The 13,640-nt window shown below is 44.8% G+C and overlaps 1 protein-coding gene across 1 annotated transcript in view; it reads left to right on the top strand.

Annotated features, from left to right (window-relative positions):
* The window catches only part of LOC134612796 (uncharacterized), a 40,014-nt gene that overhangs the window by 11,662 nt on the left and 14,712 nt on the right, over nt 1-13,640 (top strand). The window contains exon 2 of the mRNA XM_063457414.1: nt 8,724-8,817. Within this exon, the coding sequence (XP_063313484.1) occupies nt 8,775-8,817 (43 nt within the window). The 5' untranslated portion in view covers nt 8,724-8,774. The remainder of the gene's footprint in view (nt 1-8,723; nt 8,818-13,640) is intronic.

The following is a 13,640-nucleotide window of genomic DNA, read 5'->3' as shown; positions in this document are numbered from 1 at the left end:
CCCCTTGATCTTGCACTCTTTCCGGGTCTGGGATTCCACTGCTCTGAAATACAAGCTAACCACATCCCCCTCACCCAGGGACGCTTTAGCCACGAGGCAAACAAGGCATTTGCCTTGGGCGGCATTTTCCAGGGGGCAGCAAAAAAGCCGCCCCAAATGCCCAGGGCAAATGTCTTGTTAGCCTTGCGGCTAACTGACATGCCAGGCGGGCTGCTGGGCGGGCGGCGCTGGCGGGCGGCGCTGGCGGGCGGCTGGCGAGGGAGCACTTCCTCTGAGCACTCTACTCAGCTCCCTCGCGCGCCGCAGAGTGAGGCTGGGAGCCGGAATATGACGTCATATTCCGGTTCCCAGCCTCACTCTGCGGTGCGCGAGGGAGCTGAGCAGAGTGCTCAGAGGAAGTGCTCCCTCGCCAGCCGCCCGCCAGCGCCGCTGTTCTATCAAAAAACCCTACCAGCCACTGGACCCCCAGGGAGAAAGAGAACCCCCCCCCCAGCATTCCCAAAGGTAAGGAGGCTGGGGGGGCTTAAATTAAAAAAACATTTTTTTTAATGTGAGTGAGTGTGTGTGTATGTCTATGTCTGTTAGTGTGTGTGTGTGTCTGTTAGTGTGTGTGTGTCTGTTAGTGTGTGTGTCTGTTAGTGTGTGTGTGTTTGTCTGACTGTGTGTGTCTGTTAGTGTGTGTGTGTGTCTGTTAGTGTGTGTCTGTTAGTGTGTGTGTGTGTCTGTTTGTGTGAGTGTGTTTGCCTGTGAGTGTGTGCGTGTCTGCTAGTGAGTGAGTGTGTGTCTGTTAGTGAGTGTGTGTTTGTCTGTTAGTGAGTGTGAGTGTGTCTGTTAGTGTGTGTGTTTCTGTTAGCGAGTGTGTGTTTCTGTTAGCTAGTGTATGCGTATCTGTCAGTGAATGTGTGTGTGTATTTAGAAGGCGGGGCGGAAGGAAGGGTTGGGTGGGGGTGGCGCGGGCAGCACAAAACCAGGATACACCACTGCCCTCGCCAATGATGCCAATACTGAGAAACAGGGCATTCCCCCCAGGAATGAAATCACATGACTACAAGGGCATTGAATACATAGAATTACAGAGGGCACTACACCTATACAAGGGTGACCAAATCATAACATTCGAGGCATTGAAGGAAAGGACCTCGCTAAAACCCGCTGACTTTTTTAGATTAGAGATTTCGCCCAACACAACCTAATAAAAGAAGCAGCACAAAACACACTCACGGGCTTCGAAAATCTGTGCCTCTAAGAAAAAGAAGACAGCATTGCTCAAGTAAGTGGACTAGGAGATAAGAGAGTTGGTCAAGAGTGGTGAGGAGAGGAGATGCCGTGATGTACAATGTTTGGGGAAAAAAGTATATTGTATTTATTTAGATTATGAAAGAAGGGGTGGGGAAAATAGGGATGGATTGTAAGAGGTCAAGTAACGGATTAATGCTAATTAATGTTTGCAGCTGTCATTTTTGCAGAATTAAAGTTCTCTGGTAGATTATCTATAAATGAGGAAATGAGCTATGGGTTGGTGGGTGAAGGGTCAGGGCGAACAATCAGCATACAAAAGGGTCAAATCTTCACACTTACCTGATTTGGACCCTTAGAAGATCATCTCACTTAGATAGCCTTGGTTCCTGTTATCCAGTGGCACCCCCTTAAATTGGTGGTAAAAGAAATCTGTGTCAGTGTAACATACAGACTCCAATTCTTTACTACTCCGATAATCCAATAAACAAAACAAGACAAATATACAAAAATGGGTTTTACCTTAAAATCTGAAGGCATCTCCAGTCATATTAATATTTCCTCATGAATATTGTGTGTGTATATTAAAGAGGCACTGTCACCATCTGGAGACTTTGCAGAATTCACAAACACCCCCGAAAGTGACATTGCCGCTGGAGCCAGAGAGGCAGGTAAAGGGGAGATTTATTGAACCTGTTCTTCGCGTGTGCAGATATCTTATTCCGGTGGGTCCTCTTTGGCTCTAGGCGCGAACATCACTGCTGTACAGCATTGAAGTCAATAGAGGATCCCGCGAGACTACGGGATGCTCCATATAGAGAGCCAATTCTCTGCAGCCTTCACTGGTGAAAGTCGGGCTGAGGAAATATACAGAGAAAAAGTATATTTTGTCTCTATATATCTCTTGACTGGGTTGGAATTTTAGTGAAATTCCAACACAGTCAATATGAGTATTTCATAAAGATTCTATCTTATGAAGATTCTATCTTTATAAAATACAAATTTTCAAGGTGGGAGGGGAAGTGGGGGCTAACAGTGCCGCTTTGAGTATTACACTTAAGCTTGTGTGCACTTTTGTGGCAGCACCTTAACAGGAATAGTTTTGTTATTTTCACGGTCGCACTTTATGGATGCACTTTATCATTATTGAATGTACCATATAGAGGATAATATTAAATGAATGTAAGCACTTTAGGGTCATATTTCATTTAAATCTAGATTGTGGTGCATCCTAGTAAGGTTTATATCAATCCCAGGGAGGTTTTTATAGGATATTTTGAGGGGAATAGTACCATTTGTTTTGGTAAGAATGACACTTTATTTTTTTAAAACAATCGTGGTTAAAAAAAATTTAAGGATTCTTTTTGCCGTCTTATTATTTCACTATTGAAGGTTCACCTGCCCATTTATTGGGCTATAAAAATTGAGCAGAATTTGATGCCACCAAACCCATAACCCCTATGACAGGCTGGAGGGGTTAGGGTGTTGGGAGTCCTCTGTATACAATTATTAATTTACATGAACCTGACTCCATATGATGCTCTATCAGGAGGAGGAACACATTTGAATCCCTTGTTTCAGACCTCATAATAAAATAATCTCAATAATCACTTCATCTTAATGAAGTTGTTATTGGGGCTGGAGTCACTGGGCACTGTGTGTCCTTCAGGGGTCAAATCATTTTTGTATGGTTTAACCCGAAAGTTGGTTCCCCGAGCGTCCGATAGTTCTGCCTCCTGTCTCCTCCTTCAGCGACTGTACAGTCCAGGAAGGTCTGACACACTTAGTCTGTCATTAGCTTCCAGGGAAAACCTCTCTAGACTGTATAGCAGCTGGAGGGAGGACTGGGGAGGCAGAGTTGATAAGCACCAGGGAACCAACTTTGGGGTTAGACCGTTTAAAAACAATGAAGTTTTTATGGAGTGGGAACAGTAGCACGTCTTTGTGTTTTGTTAATCTTTGTTACAAGTTTCCTTTCCATCTCACATGTTCTGTTAATTATTAGAACAATTATTGAAACTAATATATATTTAAAAAAAATTAAGAAAGCAATCTGCCTATGAAAATAAAACCAAACTAACAAAACTGTAACTAACAAAATCATTGCTGAAACTAACTAAAATCAAACTGAAACTCGAATTGTACCTGAGAATAGCATTAAAATAAAACCAAACTTAAATATGCAAAATCTAATAACTGTCGTTCTGCAGTGGTTTTAAAAACCAGTGTACAGTGGCATACTGTAATGCGCTACGGAATCTGTTGGCGCTATGTAAATGGCAATATTAATAATATTGGTGTATCTTGCACTATCTCAGAGTGGCACAAAAACATAAATTTCAAGGTGAAATAAAGTGACACACAGATACACGCACTGGCACACAGATACACACACCTTTACACACAGTGTGTATCTCTGTGTGTGTGTGTGTCTGTGTGTCAAAGTATGTGTATCTGTGTTTGTATGTGTCTGTATCAAGGTGGCACATAGTGGCACACAGATACACACACTGACACAGATACACACACCTTGACACACAGTGTGTATCTGTGTGTGTATGTATCTGTGTGTCAAGGTGTGTGTAGCTATGTGTCAAAGTGTGTATCTGTGTTTGTATGTGCCGGTGTGTGTCAAGGTGCGTATATCTGTGTTTGTATGTGCCAGTGTGCGTATCTCTGTGTCAGTGTGTATATGTGTGTGTGTGTGTGTGTGTATATATATGTATCTGACACACAGATACATACACACACTGGCACATAGTGAAACACAGATACACACTGACACACAGACACACATCTTGACTCACAAATACACACACATTTAGATACGCACAGTGACATATACACACACTTGCACCCACAGATACACACACTGGCACGTACACACACTCAGATACACACATTGACACATACACACAGTGTCATATACACACACTGACACACTCGGATATGCACACACTGACATACACACACATAGACACATACAAACATACTGATATACACTGGCACATACACACACACACACACACACATACTGACGTACACACACACACTCAGATACACACTGTGACACATACACAAACCTTGACACACAGATACACACACTCAGACCCTCTTTTACAGACACGCATGCACTCTCACTGACAAACACACATACTCTTTTCCAGACACACAAACAAACACATATACACTCTCACTGACAAGCTGTCAGGGTACCTGAAGTCTCTACCTCTGAGAGAGGCAGAGACTTAGACGTCTATCCCTCCGGACAGGCTGTTTCCTCTGTTCCTTGCGGTCCTCCCGGTCACGTAAACGCCGGCCGCGAGGGAGTCACTTCCTTTTGTAGCAGGACGTCCGGAAACCGACGTCATGACGCCAGCCCGGAACGACCTGTCACTCAATCCTTTAGAGACTAATCAGATCTCGTCGGAGGCGTGTCTCTCTCTCCGAGCCAGGGTATTTAAACTTGCTTTTCCCATTTGCTCATTGCCCTGTCGTGGTTCTAGCCTGTCTAGTCACACAGTGCTCTGGTATTTTCTGTTATCCCTTTGGTTCCGACCCGGCTTGTTTGACTTACTCTGTTTACCTCTGTTATCCTTGACCCGGCTTGTTCCTCGCTTACCTGTCCTCTCGTTCCCTCGACCTCGGCTTGTCTCTGACCATTCTCTATACTCTCCGTACGTTAGTCCGGCCATTCTAAGGTCCGGTATACGTATCCTGTACCTGTTTGTACTCTGCGTGTTGGATCCCTGTCCCGATCCTGACACAAGCACATATACATTCTCACTGACAAATGCATACACACTCACACACTCACTGACAAGCACACATACACTCTCACTGAAAAACACACATATACTCTTTGACACAAACACATACAAACTCCCTAACAGACACACATACAATTTATTTATGTATTTAAAATTTTACTCCACCCAGCCTCCCTACCTTTGGTAGTGCTGGCATGGAGTTTATGTCCCTGTGGTCCAGTGGGATTGCTGGGCTGAGTGTGTGGTCCCTGGGGTCCAGTGGGGCTGCTGGACAGCTGATATGCAGTCCCTGGGGTCCAGTGGGGCTGATGAGTGGCTGGCGTTCAGCGCCTCTTAGTGATGCCGGTGAAACATCATATTCCAGCTCCAGCATCACTGCTGTGCGCGTGAGGGAGCTGAGCAGGGAGATCACTGTCCGCTGCTCCCTCGCCCCCTGCGGCCATTTTGTTTTTTTACATTTTGGCGGAACCCCAATTGGGAAACTCTGCCCTATGCTAATATCTCTCTAATTTATGCTTTCATCTTTCAAGTAAATCCATACACCCTAACAGCTGTGCCCAGTGAAGCAGGAAGTCAATGGGCAGGGTAAAAGGGTGTGCCACTGATGCAAATCACATAACCAGAACCAAAAAGGGGGCATGTCTGTCCAAAGAATTGGAAGGCCAGCCTGGCATGAATGCATGTCAGGCTGGCTGCCAATCATGCAGGCTGTCCAACTAATGGCATACTATGCAGACAGCACCCTGAGCTTGACATAAATGCATAAAAAATGTGCCTACATGCTTTCTAAGGACTGTCCCCTAGCACTCACATGTTGACTTGTCTTCTTACTAGTCTTCCTGGTATATAGTCTGGGACAGAGAAAGGGTGTATGTAGTGAGTGTAGAAGAAAGGGAACATGCCACAGTGTTAGAGAGACCAAAGTCAGCATTACCTTAACTAATTTTATTGTCAGCCAGTCCACACAGGTTCTGTTCCCATACATCCCTCTTAAGCGTCCATACTTAAAGGGACACTACAGTCACCAGAACAACTACCACTTATTATATTTGTTCTGGTGAGTAGAATCATTCCCTTTAGGCTTTTTGCAGTAAACCCTTTCTTTTCAGAGAAAATGCAGTGTTTACATTACAGTGTAGGGATAGCTCCACTGGCCTGTAATTAGATGGCTGCTAGAGGTGCTTCCTGAGGCAGTACTGCCTAGTGTGCACCATTGCCATTCAGTGTTTCCACCCTCTGCATGAAGACACTGAACTTTCCTCATAGAGATGCATTGATTCAATTCATCTCTATGAGGAGATGCTGATTGGCCAGGTATATGTTTGATTTGTGCTGACTCTGCCTCCTTGACAGTCTCAGCCAATCTTATGGGGAAGCATTGTAATTGGCTCAGACCACCACTTCTGATGATGCCAGCAGACAGAGTCAGTGCAGAGGCAGACAGGGGCATAGCCAGCAGCTGCAGACTTGAATACAAGTAAGATGTTACTATATTTAGGTAGGCAAGAGGAGAACAGGGGGGCTAGATGGTGGTTTTAACATAATAGGGTCAGAAATACATGATTGTGTTCCTGACCCTATGGTGTTCCTTATAGCAAGAATATGTGAAGAGTAGTTAGGGTTGCTACATTTCTTGGAAAAAAATACCGTCCTTAATCATTTGTATAATTAATTATGTATGCGTGAAATCACATGATGTAAATCACAAGGAGTGACCTAAGAGAAAATTCTGTAAAATCACCAACAAACCACCTTCAGTTTGATTCTGCTGTATAGATGGATTGCTCCCAGTGTCTCCCTGTCTCTCAGTCTCTCAATCTTCCAAGTCACCCAGTGTCTCAGTGTCCCTATGTATCACAGTGTCAGTGTCCTCATGTTGCCCAGTCCCCTAGTCTCCTAGTGTCTCAGTGTCCCATTTCTCCCAGTGTCCCCATGTCTCAGTGTGTCCCCATGTCACTAGGATACTATTGGACACTAAGAGACATGGGGACACAGAGACCTGGGGACACGGAGACACTTGGGGACACATGGCGGCACTTAGACAATTGGGGGCACTAAGACACATATAATCTATAATGTCATTATATTATATCTTTATTTGTTATCCTTATGTGGGATTTCCATATTTAAGGATACCAAGTTATACACAAAGTCACATACATACACACACAATCACAGATCCACACATGTACAATCACAGACCCCCACACACAATCACATACATACACACACACACGCAATCACAGACCCACAAACACGCATACAATCACAGACCTATACACACAATCACATTCACACGCATACAATCACAAACCTATATACACAGTCACATACATACATACATACATACATACATACACACACAATCATAGACCCACACAGACCTACACACACACACACAATCTCAGACCTATACACACAGTCAGAGATATATATACAAAATCACAGATGTACATGCACAGATACACACACAATCACATAAAATACACAATCACAGACACACACACAATCACATACAAACACATAATCACTGACTTACACACTCACATTCACAGACATATACACAGATCCTCCCCCCTCCACACACACACACAATCACTGACACAAAAACTGATTAATACATTCATACTACCTTGCTCTAGGAGTGCTGGAATAGATCCTCTGTTCCTGGTGGCTAGCGGTTGTTGCTGGGCTGGGGTCTCTGTGCTCATCCTGCACAGGTCCGTTGCGCACCCAGCAGTGATGCTGAAGCCAGGATGACAGGCCAAGGGTTGGACACCCCTGGGTTAAACTGTTAATTTAGTTGAAATTGTTATGGTGACCGGAGTGTTCGTTTAAAGCACTTTAGCAGTTTGGCAGTTTTAGAAGTTAACCTTATTATATTAACCTGGACGTTAGACAACTAGTCCTGCTACTTCCTGCTTTGTTTAGCTCAGTGGAGCTAAACTCAAAAAGCAGCAATTGTCATTAAACTGCATTGGGAAGTCTGTGAAATTTAGATATATGTCAATGAAAGAAAAATGCATAATTTGATGCATACATTTTCATCTAAGTTATATCTACTAAGTAGTGTCATGTGTGCTATAAAATGCCGCACATACGGAGATCCCTCTACTGCCAGAGGTGTAACGCCACTGCATTGGGGCATTATTAGCCAACCAAGAACAAGAGTTCTGGTGGCTAATGTGAATTTGTTGCAAATCTGCCAGCACGCACAGCATACAGACACCACAGACGCCAATGTCAACAAGGCTTCCCCTTCAGGCCTCCCATGTCCTCCCCTCAGCCCGCTTTCCCTGACATTCATCGCCCCTTTGCGGAGGAGTGATGTCAGCGGAGGAAGATCAGTGTTTTTCTTAAAACACTGTTTTTTTGGTTGGAGTAACCATTTAAAATAAGGGGGTTAAACAGTCTGTACCCTATCTTCAGTATAACACTTGTAGTGTTGGCTTATATATGAACGACAGTTCAGAAGATATACACCATAATACAATTACTCCTTATTGGCTATGATACTTCCTAGTGTGAACATACATCAAGGCTGTTGATATAATATATTGTAATTTTCACTAAATATCGACCATGGTGAGAAGTTTGATGAAAACATGATGTTTAAAGAGAAGCCAGAGTGGAGATTTGTCTTGTGCATGAAACACTCAGATTTGCATTTGTTTAGACATATTTTAACACAATGTCAATCATTTTCATTCTCTCTAGATTTGGACAGAAGACCAGAAAGGACCAGGCTGTATACAACCTCCAGACACAATGTCAGGTGTTTTCTTTGCACTTTGTCATCTAATTATGATAGGTAAACAATTTACTGGGTATAACATAAAAAATAAATTGCAGAAATAACCAGCCACAGACTTCCTCTAAACCTGCTTCCCTTAATAACTACATCCTCTCGCATGCATTAGCAGCAAAAATTTCATCAACACTATTATTCTATAACATCCTGTGTCTCTAGTGTCTGAGATGGCATGGGGTAAAATTGCTTTAATATTTTTGGTAAAATCTTCTGCAGAATATCCATGACACTGTGCCTGGCACTACCTGAAAATAGTTTCCTTGTTGTTTTTTGGTTGGTCCAGGTCGCTAAACTTTCTTGTTTGGTTCTGTGATGCTTATCAGACTCTGTTCCTGTTGAGTGGTTGACAGGTGAAGGCAAGTCATTGCCAGGTTCCAGTCATTTGTGGCAGAGTTAATTGTGGTATCATGAGAAGGAGCGTGCATACCCATTCTCAGAGCAGAATTAACAATAGGGCGACTCTAAGCATCTGCCTTGTGTCCATGGGATAGACAGGGGTTCTACAACCATAATTTTGCTTGGCCCCATTAACCATCACTATGGTGGGTGGCAAGCTGGTAAGGAGCCTAGGGCCCCATGGGATCTTAATTCTTAATCCATCTCTGCACATTCTCCTTCTTGAGTGGGACAGTGCTGCTCTGCAGACCTCCTATAGGCAGTTGAGAAGAGCCACCGTCATCCGCATGCCTCCCGGTGGCCACTTTCCACTAGACAGTGAGTAGCAGGTAGCAGCAGAGCCAGTAGGGGGGATTCTTGGCTGGCTTCTAGACAGTTCAATTCAACTGGTTTTATTATTAAAGCTGCTTAAAAGCTAGTAAGATGCTGGGGAGGTAATAGAGGACAGTGGAGAAGGTTGAGAGTAATTTAGACAGTGGAGAAGGTTGAAAAAACACACAGAATAAATAAAGAGTAAAAGAACCCTCTCCACTCCGTGAGATAGCTCTGATAACCTAAAGCAGAATCCAAGCGCTATTGGCAAAACTAAAGCCAATCGGCTGAAACCGGCTACGGACATCGACTCAGGGCACTTTGCGGAATCTGCAGATGCCTTTCTTCCAAACCCCAGGCACAAAACGTGCTCTGGGGCCTAACCGCGAGCACCCGCCAGCAGGACCTGGTCAGAGAGTTAGCAGTGTGGCTCAAGACGGGCTCACAGCATGCAAAGTTGGATTTCTACACTCCGGAAGAAATGGGATGGAGATCCCAAAAAAACGAGCCTACACGCACCCAAGCCACAACGGGACATAGGCATCCTGCTACAGTCCCCTCCACCGGCACGGACCTGAGCCGCCATGAAAGCCTCACCCATGATGTCTGACGTTGAGAACTCGTGCACAGCATGGCGACAGCCAACACAGACGGAGAAAATCCACAGACCACAGAATCAGCCCCAGCGACCAAGCAGGATATTCAGAACATGCTGGCTGGACTCCAACACAACCTACAGCAAATGTGGCTGGCAGACCTGAAGGTGCTTGCAGCAGAGGTACAGGTGGTGACAGCCTGCACTAAAGCCGCAAAAGGGGAGGTGAGAGACCTGCGACAAGACCTAAACGCACTGAAAGATGCAGTTACTCAGATGCAAGCCACACAGACCACTATCACCAAGTTAATCTGCTAGATGACAGGGGCAGGAGGAAGAATGTTAAGATAAGGGGGGTACCAGAATCGGTACCGCTGGAGGAACTTCCCCATTATATAAGGCGCTTAGTGGCCTCGCTCCTACCCACCAGGCAAGCGAAACACTTCATGTTTGATGGCGTATATTGCATCGCCAAATCACTGCAAGCGCCAAAGGCCGTGACCTCATCTACGATGCCAAACACTTACAGATAAAATAGTCCTAATGGCTGCTATTAAAGAAAAAATGCCCTACAACTTTGAGACGCACCAAATCGCCTTCTTCCAAGACCTGAGCAGACGCACACTATCATGGCGCAAGAGCATGCACCCCATAACCACCACACTTACAGGTGGGCAACCCCTAGATCAATCTGGGTAACCAAGGACAATAAATCAGACAAGGTCTTGCCACACTGGGACTGCCTTACTTGCCACACTGGGACTGCCCAACAGTACCACAGGGCTACCTACTATGCAACCTGTGACCACAACCTGAAGCCTACGCCTACTACACAAGAACTCTTTTGTTATTGTTATTGCTGTTCATGTTGTTCTTTTCCCCTTACACTTATAATCTACAGTTAAAATCTCTCAGTACGCACAGTACTCCCCTCACTGATGCCGAAGCCCTGCCCACCCAACGGTAGACCCACCCAAGCCTTCACTGGCTGGGTAAAACAAGTTTGCTCTTGGGTGCATCACCCCTCCCCCCCCTTCATTTCCCTTGAGGGATTGAGGAAAGCCAGCACAGGAGCGACCATGTGACACTTCAAGTGTACCCTGTACTATCAGGTACCCTATAGTCACTACCTGAAGTACACCACTCGCTCTCCTACAACCCTAGCCAGTACAGAACAGACCACTACCACTAGTATTACACTCGACCCAGCTGAGACTATCAAACCAGGTAATCGACCCATAGACATGACTTAGCATAGTCCCTGAAAGTCAAGAGGACTAACCAATACGCCTCTGGACATAAGACGCCCTAAACTATCAATGGTCGCCCTCTCATGCAGAAGCTTACCCGCAACTTGTCTATACCACTGAACGCCCCTGCCCAACCAGGAGCCCATTTGAAAATTAAAAGCACATGGAGCTGGACAGCCACTTCATAAAAGTGAATACTTTCTCAAAGCCATGCATGCATTGAATCTCTGATCATGAAAACAAAAATAAAGAATAAAAAAAAAAAATCAAATTGAATATGTTTGCTACTTTCAATGTGTCTTAATTTCTTCGACAACCAGAAGCACATTTAAAGAATTGTGGGACAAAACGGCAAAGATTAACCAGTAAAGTTAATGATGTGTGCCATTCTAGGAGTTAAATATTATTTGTTTTTTTATGCCTTATAAAACAAATACAAACTTATAGAATTAAGCCAGGTGCTCAAACTCCCACGGCTTTTTTTAAAAAAAAAGCTTTATTCTTGATCAATAAGGCATTACAGATTGGAAAGGCATATTGGAATGTATCAACATTTTGGAGCAAAGACATGTAGCAATGATGTGAACATAAGCGAAATACATACACATGATACTGTAGAGAGTTGTACAATTAATATCCGTACATAGCATTTTAGTTCAAAGGAATTGGTGTGTTGTCACAAAAAAGGTATTTCGGATTTTTTGGATTTTTGGCGAGGTCTGTAGGATAGATGTAGTATTCATTGATCTCTCAGTGCGGAATCTAATAGGGTTGAATCTAATAGGGTGTGGATGACCATATACGAGAGCGACCTCTCCTTTACCGTCGCCAGTGAGTATTACACATAGTTTTGATTTAACAGAATTGGTCAAGATATATAACATAAAGTATAACGATATGTAACATAAAAAGAGTGGCTATCCTGCCGTCCGGGCTGCTGTGAAGCTCTATTCGAAATTGGCACCTAAGAAGACTGTAGGGGAGATTATAGGTAAATCGTACTTGGTGGTAGCTAAGAACAGAGTTAGTGTTCCTTATCTGGGTTATCATTGAGTGATCTGCACCATTGGTCCAAGGTTAGAGTGTAATGTTGGTACTTGTTGGGCAAGGAGTGTCAAATCTCCAGCATTATTCTAATGTTTTCAACTTTCTGAATCCAATCTCTTATGGATGGAGGGTTCGCTTTTTCCCAGAACATTGTTATTAGTTGATTTGCTGCTGTCAGAAGGTGTTGGAGCAGGGATGCCTTGTCCTTAGATAGATTTGTCGGAAGGAGGAGAAATATAAAAATGTCAGGTTTGAGTGGGATTATCACATCCAGAATAGTGTTTACTATTCCAGCTAGGCAAGACCAGAACCTCTGTATCACCAGGCAGGACCACCATATGTGTGCCGAGTTGCCATTCGGTTGATGGCATCGCCAGCAGTGGTTGAATGAGTGTGGGAATAGTGTCTGGAGTTTGGCGGGTGTATAGTGCCATCTGACTAGCCTCTTCTAATTACTCTCTTGGGTCGCTAGGTCACCTTCGTCTGGGAAATACAAAGTTCTAAATGCAAATTATTTTTTTATTTCATTTTTTAATTCTTTATTTTTGAAATGCGTGTTAGAAAGAGATGACATAGTATACACTGTGAAGTCAGCATTGAATTGATATGTTCAAATATTAAGTGTACAATGATCTGCACTTTTTTTTTTTTACATTAACCCCTTAAGGACCAAACTTCTGGAATAAAAGGGAATCATGACATGTCACACATGTCATGTGTCCTTAAGGGGTTAAAGCAGTGGCGTACATACCAGGGTCGCAGGGGTCGCAGCTGCGACCGGGCCCGGCCCACCAGGGGGCCCGGCCGCCCCTGCGACCCGGTATGTACGCTCTGGGCCAGCCTCTTCTCCTGGGGGGCCCAGGAGCCGGCCACCTCCGGGCCCCCCGAGGCTGGCCCTGCTTACACCCGGCGGCCGGTCAGGCTGGCTGGTGCGCGAGGGAGCACTCTCCCCTGCGTGCTTCCTCTTCAGCTCCCTTGCGCACCGCACTGATACCGGAGCCGGAAGATGATGTCATCTTCCGGCGCCGGTATCAGTACGCGGCGCGCGAGGGAGCTGAAGAGGAAGCACTCAGGGGGGAGTGCTCCCTCGCGCACCAGCCAGCCTGACCGGCCGCCGGGTGACCGCCCCCCCAGGAGCCCAGCAGCACCACTGGACCCCAGGGAATCCCCTCAGCACTCCAAAAGGTAGGGAGGCTGGGGGGATTAAATAAAAAAAAAACGTG

Source organism: Pelobates fuscus, chromosome 1 (genome assembly GCF_036172605.1).
Source record: "Pelobates fuscus isolate aPelFus1 chromosome 1, aPelFus1.pri, whole genome shotgun sequence".
Lineage (NCBI taxonomy): Eukaryota > Metazoa > Chordata > Amphibia > Anura > Pelobatidae > Pelobates > Pelobates fuscus.
The sequence above is the reverse complement of the archived record's forward strand: the minus strand, read 5'-3'. Positions and strand labels throughout refer to the sequence as shown.